Source organism: Antechinus flavipes, chromosome 2, assembly GCF_016432865.1.
Source record: "Antechinus flavipes isolate AdamAnt ecotype Samford, QLD, Australia chromosome 2, AdamAnt_v2, whole genome shotgun sequence".
Taxonomy (NCBI): domain Eukaryota; kingdom Metazoa; phylum Chordata; class Mammalia; order Dasyuromorphia; family Dasyuridae; genus Antechinus; species Antechinus flavipes.
The window spans coordinates 265,283,439-265,296,665 of NC_067399.1; the positions used below are offsets into that span (position 1 = coordinate 265,283,439).

Sequence of the window (13,227 nt, forward strand, 5' to 3'; positions counted from 1 at the left end):
TTGGAATCCTTTCCACCACATTATATTGTTTCTTTCAAAGGAAAAAATGAGTTCCCTAGTTCCAGTGTTTCCCATTACTTTTTCAAGAGGAACTATTGCATTGCATAGCAATTGATAATTTTAGTAAGGACAAAGATCATAGGATTATAGATTTCAACTTTGGCAAAGGCTTGAAGTTGAGCTTAGCAATCTGGGCAAACAAATTTTAAAAACACACACTCATGATTCCAAGTTACAGGACAGTTTGAAGGGTGAAAGTTATTGTTATTTCTTCCATAACCCACTAAAAGTGGGAAAAGGTATAAATGTTTAGTCACCCTCTGAGTTTCTCTAAGCTTTTTATAAAGAGAGGGTTGAAAGTTACCTATTTTAAAAAAAATTAAAAAGAAAGTTGCTTATTTTTATTATGGAAGATAATGCTTTTACTACCTTCTTCAGAGAGTCGTTATAAAGAGAATACCAAGTACACTGAAAGACAAAGTAGTAAAATGAACAGGACACTGAACTTGGAGTCAGGGAAGTAAGGGTTCAACTCTGGCTTCACACACTTAAATAGTTAGTGGGATATTAGGCAAGTCTTTGAATCTCTGCAAAACTCGCTTTCCTTATCTATAAAATAGAGATATTAATCTTTTTTACTGCCCAACAAGGCATGATATAATAGATCGAAAAACTTCTACAAGCATTAAAGTTCCATATTAAGGTTAGTTATTGTTATTAAAAACTAAAGAAGTGAGTTATTGTTATTTATATTATGCTATTTACTGCCAACTCTCCTGTAATTTTCTATTCTGAATATGAAAGATGAAGTCAATGAATTTTCAAAGGCTCTTTTTCCTAAATTTTCATTCAAAGCTTACTCTAGAGATGATGTGCATTTTCTTTTGATCTCTTTATGGTAGTTACAGAAAATTCCTTATTTGTGCTTTCATTTCTAATTGGCAATTTAAATTTGAATTTAGACTTGGGTTTCTTTAAAAAAAAAAGTAGCATTTTAAAGATGTTTTAACTTGTTCTGTTCTAATTTGTGTAACATATTCTTTAATTTTTAGCCTGTCTTCAGGAAGAATAGGCCCGCTAAGCACTCTCCCTTTCATTCTTTATGTCTTCTGAAATATTATCTGATGAAATACACTCTTTGGGGAAAAAACAATGGGTTTGTTTCTCTTGACTAAACAACGTAGGATTGATCGTACTGTGCCTTCAATCACTTGGGGAGAAGTTGGACAGTAGGAAAATCAAATACTTAAGATACTAACACTTCACTTGGTAGCTTTATGTAAAACCTTAAATGCAGATATGATTGAAAAAACTATAGCATTTTTATCCTTTATTCTCAAACTCCAGCAAATATTTATATATAAAAGAATACTTTTGTAGACACCATTGTTTGTCTTTTATGATGTCATCTAGCCAAACTATTGTTCATTATTCAATGATATAAGTATATGAATCTAGAAGGGAATGAGACAGGGCAATATATCACATTAACTTGGCTTATGTGCACTTTTATAGAAGTTCACAAGGTGTTATCTTCACAGTTATGCTTTAAGGTAGGTTGTACAACTAATACATATGAAGAAATGAAGTTGAAAGAGTTTAACTTTGTGAAGGTTCCAGAATCACAAAGTTTCAGTATTATTTTTTCAGTTTACAAACAGGAAAATGATTAAAGATTATTCAGTAGTAGGGATATCTCTTCTCTGACTGAAGGAAAGAAAAAGAAAATAAATAACACTGTGAATTTAATGAATTCTTAAGCAAGGATGAAGAAACATGCTAAATGACTTCAACCAGATCTTAGTTAAAGTAGGATACAGGTCATCGAACGTGAGAAAAGGGGAAACCTGTAATGCGATAAAGACTTAGTAATAATAGAATCGAAACATTGTAGAGTAATATCAGGAACTCAGCTGAGGTTATGTATTTTACGAATTTTTAGTAAAAATTCAGTATAAATGATTGGCACTTGTATATGCTACATGAGACTTATCCTAGCTAATTAGGGAGAAACATGTCACCAGAAGAAATCAGAAGGATTCATTCCCTCATCTTCTCATAGAAGTAGATTTTGAACACTCTGCAATGATTCAGTAATTGCCATGAGAAAAATTGCCATAAAGGACTATCGGCATCTAACATCTCTGCTCCCCAAAAATTAGGCAGGACCATTCCAAAAATAAATTTCATCATTATTTCAAAATTTCAATAATCATTTCTATGTACTGATTGTTCTTTCTTATTATGTCCATGACATAGTATGTTGTATTTTCTCTCTACTTTGCCGTCATTGTTGATTTTTTACAGAGGTCCTACTCCAAAATCTCCAGTAACTATGGATTTTCAAAACTTTTCCCCCTGAAGTGAAAACTGGTGGAAAGATTTTAATTAAGTATGAACCAAATGGCAGCTGTATCTCTGTGTGTGTATGTGTGTGTGTGTGTGTGTGTGCGCGCGCTTGCGTGCAAGTATGCACAGTACATTTCTATATGCCAATCAAGACCTATCCTAGTTAATTATAAAGAGGCATACCATCAGAATTTTAGCCAACAGATGGAACTACTTTTGACCAAAGCAAATTATTATGACACTATCTGCAAAAAAAACAAATATGGAATTGCTATAGTGAATACCTACTTACTGGTGAAGTCATGAGAGAGGCAGCATAATAATTTAGTGGAAAGAGTGCTATATTTGGAGACCTAGATTCACATCTGACTTATTATCTGTGCAACCTTGAACTAGACATTCATATTATAAGCTTGATTTCATCATTTTGCAGAAGGAAGAACTTGAACTCGGTCAACCGTTAAGGTTTGCTCTCACACTCGATCTTTATCTTATGTAGAAGCATGAGATCCATAGTCAGTAATAAAACATTCATCAAGAGCTACTATGTATCAGGTACCATGCTAAACTCTGAGGAATACAAATACAGAAAAGAAACATATTCCTTGTCTTCAAAGAATTTATAATCTAATAAAGGAAGACAACACAGAAAGGGAAGCAACATAGATTGAAAACTTGAAGAGGTTTTAGAGGTCCTCAGATCCAACCCCCTCATTTTACATATGAAGAAATTGAGGCTCAGAGACATTAACTGTCTAAATCAAAAACATAGTAAAAATTAGAGGCAAGATTCAGGTCTTCCTACTCCTAAGTCCAACATTCTATCCTATGCCATATTACATCTTTCCTTGGCTCATGTGATAAGTTATTTATATAATACTAGTCTGTCAAATTTTTTGCTTTGCTGTGTTTAAGAAGAGCATAATTTGGGGGTATTATCAGTGAATGATACATAAAAGTTTAATTGATCTGTGACCAGGCTAAAGTCTCTGAAGAGATTAAAAGAAATTCAATAAGTTAGAAGTATCATTAGTATCATTTGAGACTTTTTGTTCTTACACAGTTAATATGGCTACTAAAACATGATATTATCTTTTAGACATATCATATCTGTTTGATTTTTTTTTTTTTAACTCTAGATCATCAAGCTGCTGGATGGAAAAAGATCTCAGACTGTGGGAATTTTGATATCTAGCTTGCATTTAGAAATGAAAGATATCCAACAGGGTAAGTCTTTTCTATTGGTCTGTTGATTATTTTTTAAAATAAAGACTATTAGGGGTGGCTAGGTGGCACAGTAGATAGGGCACCAGCCCTGAAGTCAGGAAGGACCTGAGTTCAAATCTGGTCTCAGACACTTGTGTGATCCTGGGCAAGTCACTTAACCCCAATTGCCTCATCAAAAAAAAAAAAATAATAATAATAAAGACTATTATTACTTTGTATCTTGATATTACTAAAAAAAACAGAATGAGTTTTTGTTTTTTTCTCATTCTCTAAATAAATGTCAAATTAATGATTTTTCGTAAAAGATAATATTACTTAGTGAAGGAAAGCATGCTGTTCCAAAGCCAAAAAGATGTCTATGTGTTCTAAAATTCTGACTATATACAAAATGAAAAAATACCCCCATTCTGAGCTTAAAAAACAAACAACAGCAGCAATAACAAAAACAAACAAAAATACCAGATGACAGCCACAGTGTAATTAAATTAACTGGCCTTGATTCTAGATCCCACCATTGGAATGAGAAAAATGAGAGCAAACCCCAACAACATAAATTGACATGAATTAAATGGAAAGTTTTTTTTTTTTTTTTAAAGAAGATTTTTTTTTAGTTTAGGTTCCCATAGAAATTTCTTCTGGAAGTATTGTTACAAAGTTTTATCAATAATTCTGATTTGAAAAACATTTTATAAAATGGTGAACCCCAGTCTTAGTTATTAGTTCAGTGCTGTGTGCCATATATGGAGATGATTTGTTCTCAGAATTGTATATAATCTCTTGGATCATGGCTTCTTTAATACCCATTCCTTTTTTTTTTTTTAAACCTGCTTAATCATTGCCTCAAGGAGGATCAAGTGGAGTCCTTCAAAAGGCTAGCATTTTCAAAAACCTCTCAAAAGGTAGAAACTTTGAGGATTAAAAATAATAATAATAATAATAATAATAATAAAAAGGGGATAATGACCAAAATAGATATTTAAGATGAAAGGGGGCAACTAAAACCAAGCTAAGATGAATATGGAGAGCTGGAAGAAGAGGAGAGAGGTAATGAAATAAAAGAATGAATAAAATTATTTCTTAAGTGCTACTATGTGCAAGTACTGTGCAGAGAACTATAGAAAAACCAGATAGTCTCTGCTCTCAAGTAACTCATAGTCTATTTAGGGGAACCAGTATGTAAAAAAAGTCCAGGCGTATAGAAGATTTAAAAAAAAAAAAAAAAAGACAGTAATTGTAGGATAAATAGCAAGGCTTGGGGGCACAAATAAATGCTTTAGTGTTGTTTTAGAAAAAGATTGAGACATTTGCGTTTGGTGAAATCAACATAGGGAAGTAATTGGAGGCAATTGTAAGAAATTGCTAGATATTAAGGAAAAATATTTTAATAAATTAAAAATAAAGTTGAGAAAGGGAAGCAAAACTAAACATTATTTTAGGTCCAGATGAGAGCTAAACAAGGAAAAATATTTAGACTTGGAATTGCAGAAGATGGATCAAGAAGGGAGAAAAAGAGGGATGAAGAAAGAGAGAGAGAGAGAGAGAGAGAGAGAGAGAGAGAGATGAAAGTATCACCAACATTTTGTAGCAAGGAAAAAAAAATGAGAAAAAAAATTAAAAAGAAAAAAAAGTGAGGCAGTGGAATGACAGAATTTTTTAGCAGTAGGTGGGACAGAAAATGGGTACATTCAGCAAAATTTTGATATAAAAGAATTTTTTTAAAAAAGGACTTCAAAGGAAGTCCTGAAAAATAATCCTTTTAGTGAGTAGGAACCTATATAAATGACCCAGAGTACCTTAATTATCTTTGTGGATGGAGCCATCATGGTAGTAATGGGATATAGCTTCTAGGGGAAAGATGGCAGTAGTCCTGAGTCCCCGGGCCTTGGCAGTCTAATTCCACAAACAATGCTGGCTGTCAGATAACAATCTGTGGTTAGTAATAACAAAGTTTCTGAGATAGTAATAAGGAGTATACCAGATCACTCTTCAACTCCACCTCTAAGCCATAAAATTAGCATATCAGTTATATGAAGCACTTGGTTTCTCTTTTTCCATAAATTTATGTTCTGCTCCTGGTAATTGGCGAAATCCTTTTGGAACTTAGCCAAGTTCTTCTTTTGACATTACAATTAGAATAAACTTTGTCCCTTGACTTGGAGATGGCTTCAAGCCTGCAAATTCTCTTGGGACACCTTGCAACCGCAAACTTTTTGAACTCTCTCTCTGAACTTCAACACCTTGCTAGAACTGTGATTCTAGCCAATCTTATGTTACTCATGGAAGACACTGTAGCCCTGCGGGGAGACAGTGAGAAGGAAATGGAATGGAATGGAATGAACACTGAATTTGAAAATCAAAAACCAAAACTTAGCCCTGCCATTTAATACTTGTGTGAACCTGGGCAAGTATTTCAACTTTTGTAGGCTATAATTTCCTTATATCAGTGGTTCTCAACTCCAGAGTTTGTGAATTTGTTAAGTTTTTAAAAATACTTTGAGAACTGTATTTTCATATAATTAGCTTCCTTTGTAAACCTATGAAAAAAGTTAAGAATCCCTGACTTAGATGAACTGACTCACATGCAGGATCAATTTCTATGAACCTAAGAAATTGATCTATCAGACCCTCTGAATCAGCCTCTCACTATAAAAGTGGTGAGAGAGTCCCATATGGAGTGAAGGAACCATCATGAAAACAAAAGTTTCTTCATAATTTTGGAAAAGTCTAAGTATTCTGAGTTTCAGATATGGGGATACTTTGGCCAGGTTTCTCCCAAAGTAACATCTGATCACTGCCATGTTTATAAGTAAAGACAAATCTTCCACAAATTTGTTGGTAATAAAAACATGCCAGCATGCTCCATAGATAACAGCAAGTCTGACAATATAACATATTCAATAGTTCAGGACTTTTATGACACTCTGCTTACTGTCTTTTTGAATGGTGTCTGGTAGAATATTTATCATCAGAAATAGCAAGTTTAAATCATTTCTACCCTTCCTCCCCCTTTCTTAAGATCACTCATCTGCCAGGAACCTGCTTACATGAAGGAAAAATGTGTGGTCAGTGCTTTCCTGTTGATGAAAATCATAAAAGCATAAATTCCTAGCAGTGAAAGAGAAGTGAGGTGATCTTTTAGTCCATCCCTCTGCCTCTAGCACCTAAGTTATTTCCAAAAAGATTATTGTCTGCCTGTTCTGAAAAATCCCCAGTTTCCCTTAGTAATGCATTCCAGTTAGATGTGGCAATATAATCAGAACATAGTCTTCTTTTTGAGATGGTTGAGTGACGCAGGCATCTGAAGGTCACTTAGGACCATCAACGTCATTTGCAATTTGCTTTGCATGTGCATCTGCAAGAGTCATAAAGAGCAATAGACAAATTTGTATTTTCTTTTTTTTTTTTTTTTTTTGGGGGGGGGGGGTAGTCCTTTCACTGAAAGGATTCCTTTTGCTAGCCTGGCCTGTAAAAATCCAGTGTGTGGAACTCCTGGACACTTGGTAGATAGAGCTTGATGTGAAAGTAAAATGGGTGATTATTAAGTTATTAAAAAAATATGAGAAATTGAAGAAAATGAAATAACTTTCAGACAGTAATCCAGAAAATGGGTAAAGGGAGTTGAAAATAAGAGCAAGAACTACAATGGCTCTCAGAATATGTTCTTCTCTTTATTACTTTTAAAACATATGACCTAACCTATTATTTAGTACCATAAAATTTACAAGAAGAAGAAAATTTAGAAATCATTTAGTCTAACCAATTCAGGTTCCAAGTTTGAAAATTGCAGTCCATAAAGGGAAAGTCACTCCCCATGATCACACGAGTGATAAGTATCAGTACTAGGATTGATAGGATTTTGGATTGCAAATCCAGTGACCATGCCTTGACATCATGACTTTCTAACAAGTTAAGCCTATCCCTATTGATTCTTACTATTTAAAGTAAGACCAGTAATTATCCCAAAGAAGATTGAAACAACAGGAAAGGTTTTGTAGTAAGCTAGTACAGAAGGATGCTGCAATTCTATTCTCTGGCCTTTTTAAAGACTGCCAATGAAAATTGTAGAGGTCGTACCTCACATTTTGAGAAACATATTTTTGGAGAATTCATTTCATTAATTACTTTTAGCAAAATAAAAATTGCAGAACATTTAGGTAAATAATGATGTGTATTTTAAAATATTTGCCACTTAACATTTTAAGCTTCTTTCTTATTTAGAAACTTTTATGCCAGGACTTTTTCATATCTAAAATATATTGTTATTTACATGATCTCATTGATGTGGGTCCTCCCTTACTCTGGGGAAGAATACAACCTATCCATGCCTATTCAATCCATGTCGTGGTCCTCTTACAAAATCTGTTATAGGGGTCTACTGAACATGTTGGAGGCCATCATCCAGATCTCTTAACATCACTTGAATATTGATATGGTATTTAACCTATCTAAGTGGTATACCCCAACTGGTCCACTTCTTTTCCCAGCATGTATCTTATGGATGACATTTTATGCCATTTTTCTATGCATATTATTGCCAGAGCCCATCGATACTCACCATATTTTTCTTCATTATTTTTTGGATTATTTGCAGTTTTGATTTTTCAAAGAATATGGCATCGTATAACTATCAGCCATACAGCATTATCAGAAGAATTTAAGTATTTAAAAAGAAAGGGTTTTGCTTATTACTTTAAGTTTTTTCATTGTGTTCTTAATAATACTCATATAATTAGAAAAATTTACATCAAATCAAATGATACCAAGAAAATTGGCAAACTTGACAAAATTTGGAAATGGTTTTCTTTTCAGATCACGATGCAATAAAAACTACATTCAACAAAAGTTAGGGGTAAATAGACCAAAAAGTAATTGGAAACTAAATAATTTCATCTTAAGGAATGATTGGGTGAAACAGCAAATTATAGACACAATTAATAATTTCACTCAAGATAATGACAACAATGAGACATCATATCCAAATTTGTGGGATGCAACCAAAGCGGTAATAAGGGGAAATTTTATATCCTTAGAGGCTTAGTTGAATAAAATAGAGAAAGAGAAGATCAATGAATTGGGCTTGCAACTTAAAAAGCTAGAAAAAGACCAAATTAAAAACCCCCAATCAATTACTAAACTTGAAATTCTAAAATTAAAAGGAGAAATTAATAATATTGAAAGTAAAATAACCATTGAACTAATAAATAAAACTAAGAGTTGGTTTTATGAAAAAAACAATAAAATTGATAAACATTTGGTAAATCTGATTAGAAAAAGGGGAGAGAAAAACCAAATCAGTAGTCTTAAAAATGAAAAGGGAGAAGTTTCCACCAATGAAGAAGAAATTAAAGAAATAATAAGGGGTTATTTTGCCCAACTTTATGCCAATAAATTTGATAACCTAAGTGAAATGGATGACTACCTCCAAAAATAGAGGCTTCCCAGACTAACAGAGGAGGAAGTAAATTGCTTAAATAGTCCCATTTCAGAAAAAGAAATAGAACAAGCTATTAATCAACTCCCTAAAAAAAAATCCCGAGGACCAGATGGATTTACATGTGAATTCTACCAGACATTCAAAGAACAATTAACACCAATGTTATATAAACTATTTGAAAAAATAGGGAATGAAGGAGTCCTATCAAACTCCTTTTATGACACAGACATGGTACTGATACCTAAACCAGGTAGGTTGAAAACAGAGAAAGAAGTTATAGACCAATCTTCCTAATGAATATTGATGCTAAAATCTTAAATAAGATATTAGCAAAAAGACTACAAAAAATCATCCCCAGGATAATACACCATGATGAAATAGGATTTATACCAGGAATGCAGGGCTGGTTCAATATTAGGAAAACTATCAGTATAATTGGCCATATTAATAACCAAATTAACAAAAACCATATGATCATCTCAATAGATGCAGAAAAAGCATTTGATAAAATCTAACATCCATTCCTATTAAAAACACTTGAGAGTATAGGAATAAATGGACTTTTCCTTAAAATAATCAGTAGCATCTATTTAAAACCAGCAGTACGCATCATATGTAATAGGGACAAACTACAACCATTCCCATTAAGATCAGGAATGAAACAAGGTTGACTACTATCACCATTACTATTCAATATTGTATTAGCTAGCTTTGGCAATAAGAGTTGAGAGAGATTAAAGGAATTAGAGTAGGCAATGAGGAAACCAAATGATCACTTTTTGCTGATGATACGATGGTATACTTAGAGAACCCCAGAGATTCTACTAAAAAGTTATTAGAAATAATCCACACCTTTAGCAAAGTTGCAGGATACAAAATAAACCCACATAAATCATCACCATTCTTATATATCACTAACAAAATCCAACAGCTAGAGTTACAAAGAGAAATTCCATTTAAAGTAACTACTGATAGTATAAAATATTTAGGAATCTATTTGCCAAGGGAAAATCAGAAACTTTATGAGCAAAACTACAAAACACTTTCCACACAAATTAAGTCTGATCTAACCAACTGGAAAAATATTAAATGCTCTTGGATTGGGTGCGCAAATATAATAAAATGACAATACTACCTAAACTAATCTATTTAGCACTATGCCAATCAGACTCCCAACAAACTATTTTAATGACCTAGAAAAAATAACAACAAACTGCATATGGAAAAACAAAAGATCAAGAATTTCAAGGGAATTAATGAAAAAAAAAATCAAATGAAGGTGGCCTAGCTGTACCAGATCTAAAATTATATTATAAAGCAGCGGTTAACAAAACCATTTGGTATTGGCTAAGAAATAGACTAGTTGATCAATGGAATAGGTTAGGTTCAAAGGACAAAGAGCCAATAATTTTAATAATTTAGTGTTTGACAAACCCAAAGACCCCAGTTTTGGGGATAAGAAAAAATTGCTGGAAATATTGGAAATTAGTATGGCATAAATTAGGCATTGACCCACACTTAACACCATACACCAAGATAAGGTCAAACTGAGTTCATGACCTAGGCATAAAGAATGAGATTATAAATAAATTGGAAGAGCATAGGATAGTTTACTCTCAGACCTGTGGAAGAGGAAGGAATTTATGACCAAAGAAGAACTAAGATCATTATTGACCACAAAATAGAAAATTTTGATTATATCAAATTGAAGAGTTTTTGTACAAACAAAACTAATACAGACAAGATTAGAGGGGATGCAATAAACTGGGAAAACATTTTTACAGTTAAAGGTTCTGATAAAGGCCTCATTTCCAAAATACATAGAGCATTGACTCTAATTTATAAGAAATCAAGCCATTCTCCAGTCGATAAATGGTCAAAGGATATGAACAAACAATTCTCAGACAAAGAAATTGAAACTATTTCTAGCCATATGAAAAGATGCTCCAAGTCATTATTAATCAGATAAATGCAAATTAAGACAACTCTGAGATACCACTCCACATCTGTTAGATTGGCTAGAATGATAGGGAAAGATAATGTGGAATGTTGGAGGGGATGTGGGAATACGGGACACAAATACACTGTTGGTGGAATTGTGAACACATCCAGCCATTCTGGAGAGCAATCTGGAATTATGTTCAAAAAGTTATCTAACAAAGGGTGCATACCCTTTGATCCAGCAGTGTTACTACTGGGCTTATATCCCAGAGAGATTTTAAAGAAGGGAAAGGGACCTGTATGTGCCAAAATGTTTGTGGCAGCCCTTTTTGTAGTGGCTAGAAACTGGAAAGTGAATGGATGCCTGTCACTTGGAGAATGGCTGAGTAAATTGTGGTATATGAATGTTATGGAATATTATTGTTCTGTAAGAAATGATGAGCAGATGAATACAGAGAGGCTTGGAGAGACTTACATGAACTGATGCTCAGTGAAATGAGCAGAACCAGGAGATCATTATATACTTCAACAATACTATATGAGGTTGTATTCTCTTGGAAGTGGATTTCTTCAACAAAGAGATCTAACTCAGTTTCGATCAAGGATGGACAGAAGCAGCTACACCCCAAAGAAAGAACACTGGGAAATGAATATAAATTGTTTGCATTTTTGTTTTTCTTCCCGGGTTATTTTTACCTTCTGAATCCAATTCTTCTTGTACAACAAGAGAACTGTTCAATTCTGCACACATAGATTGTATCTAGAATATACTGTGACACATTTAACATGTATAGGATTGCTTGCCATCTGGGGGAGGGGGTGGAGGGAGGGGAAAAGTTGGAACAAAAATGAGTGCAAGAGATAATGTTGTAAAAAATTACCCAGGCGTGGGTTCTGTCAATAAAAAGTTATAATTATGAAAAAAAATTTTTTTTAAATTTGGAAATGGTGTTGGTGAGAAAAACAGGCACATTTTTAATATACTGATTATCCAACCATTTTGGAAAGCAATTTGTAATTGTTCTGAGAAAGTAACTGAAGTGTCAGTACCCTACTGAGAGATATATACTCCAGAGTGAACATCGACAGAAAGAAAGGCCCATATATCCAAAATATTCCTAGCATCATTATTTTGGTAGTAGAATTGAGGGGTCGGGGGAATTGATACCCATAGGGAATGGCTTAAATATTAGTGTCCAATAAGAGGTGACAAATAATTCAGAAAATCATAGGAAGACATATAAAATGATGTATGGTAAAGTAAAGAGAACCAGGAAAAGGATGTACAAAGTAACTTCAACAAGATAGGGAAAAAAATATATGTAGTATAATTATAATGACCAGATTTGGCCCTATACAAGAGCTGAAAAAAATCTCTCTCCCTTCTTTGCAAAGATGGTGGATCATGAGTGTGGATTATTTTGTGTGTGTGTGTGTGTGTGTGTGTGTGTGTGTGTGTGTGTGTGTACACTCTACTATTGATGTGTTGATTGGTTGTTAGAATGAAAATATGTTGTTCATATCTTTGTTAGAAGAAAATGCTCTTTCAGGAAGGGATATATTTGGAAAATAAATGAAAACGAACAAATTTGCTTTTGTTTTTGGTGGGAATGGATGACCAGATCTGTGATTTTATTGGCATAGGGAATGCCTACTGAGGAAATCCCTTTAATTATATAGATTGACATTTGCTTTAAATTTATAGGGAATTGCCCTGGCAGCTAAGAAGTGAAGAACAAAGATAGCAATTAAAAATAAGATTTTTTTTTTTTAAATGAGACCCACTTTGGAGTCAGGAAGACCAGAGTTCAAATCCAGCCTCAGACACTTTCTAACTGTGTAACCCTGGAAAAGTCGCTTAACGCTAGTTGCCTTGCCAAAAAAAAAAAAAAAAAAAAAAAAAAAGATATGACTTTGAGCCTCTGTTTCTTGTCTTTGTTCTAGATCTTAGACTTTCATATGTATATTTAACCCATTGCAACCAATTGGGTGCTACAAACCTTATGGCATTTATATGAGTTTCTCATGCTTTTGAAAATGATATTTTTTATGTTTAACCTAAAATCAGATTTAAAAAAAATAAATTCAGAAGTAGGCTTTCAGTCTTACCTTTGGGAATTTAGGTGCCATAATAATGATGATTTTCTCTGTCCCATTGTTCCCTTCTTTAAAATCCTACCTTTAGGAATGAAAAAGAGAAGCAAGGCAGTCCTTTATAAGATTAATTTCAAACCCTTAAATTCTTAGATTCCCAGTCCAATGTTTTAGTTTTAATT

At 33.3% G+C, this 13,227-nt stretch overlaps 1 protein-coding gene across 2 annotated transcripts in view; it reads left to right on the plus strand.

Moving 5' to 3' along the window:
- The window catches only part of LOC127549190 (formin-like), a 344,725-nt gene that overhangs the window by 172,932 nt on the left and 158,566 nt on the right, over positions 1-13,227 (plus strand). For both annotated transcript variants that reach the window (XM_051977020.1, XM_051977021.1), the window contains one exon: positions 3,489-3,576. In XM_051977020.1, coding sequence (XP_051832980.1) covers positions 3,489-3,576 — 88 coding nt within the window. The remainder of the gene's footprint in view (positions 1-3,488; positions 3,577-13,227) is intronic.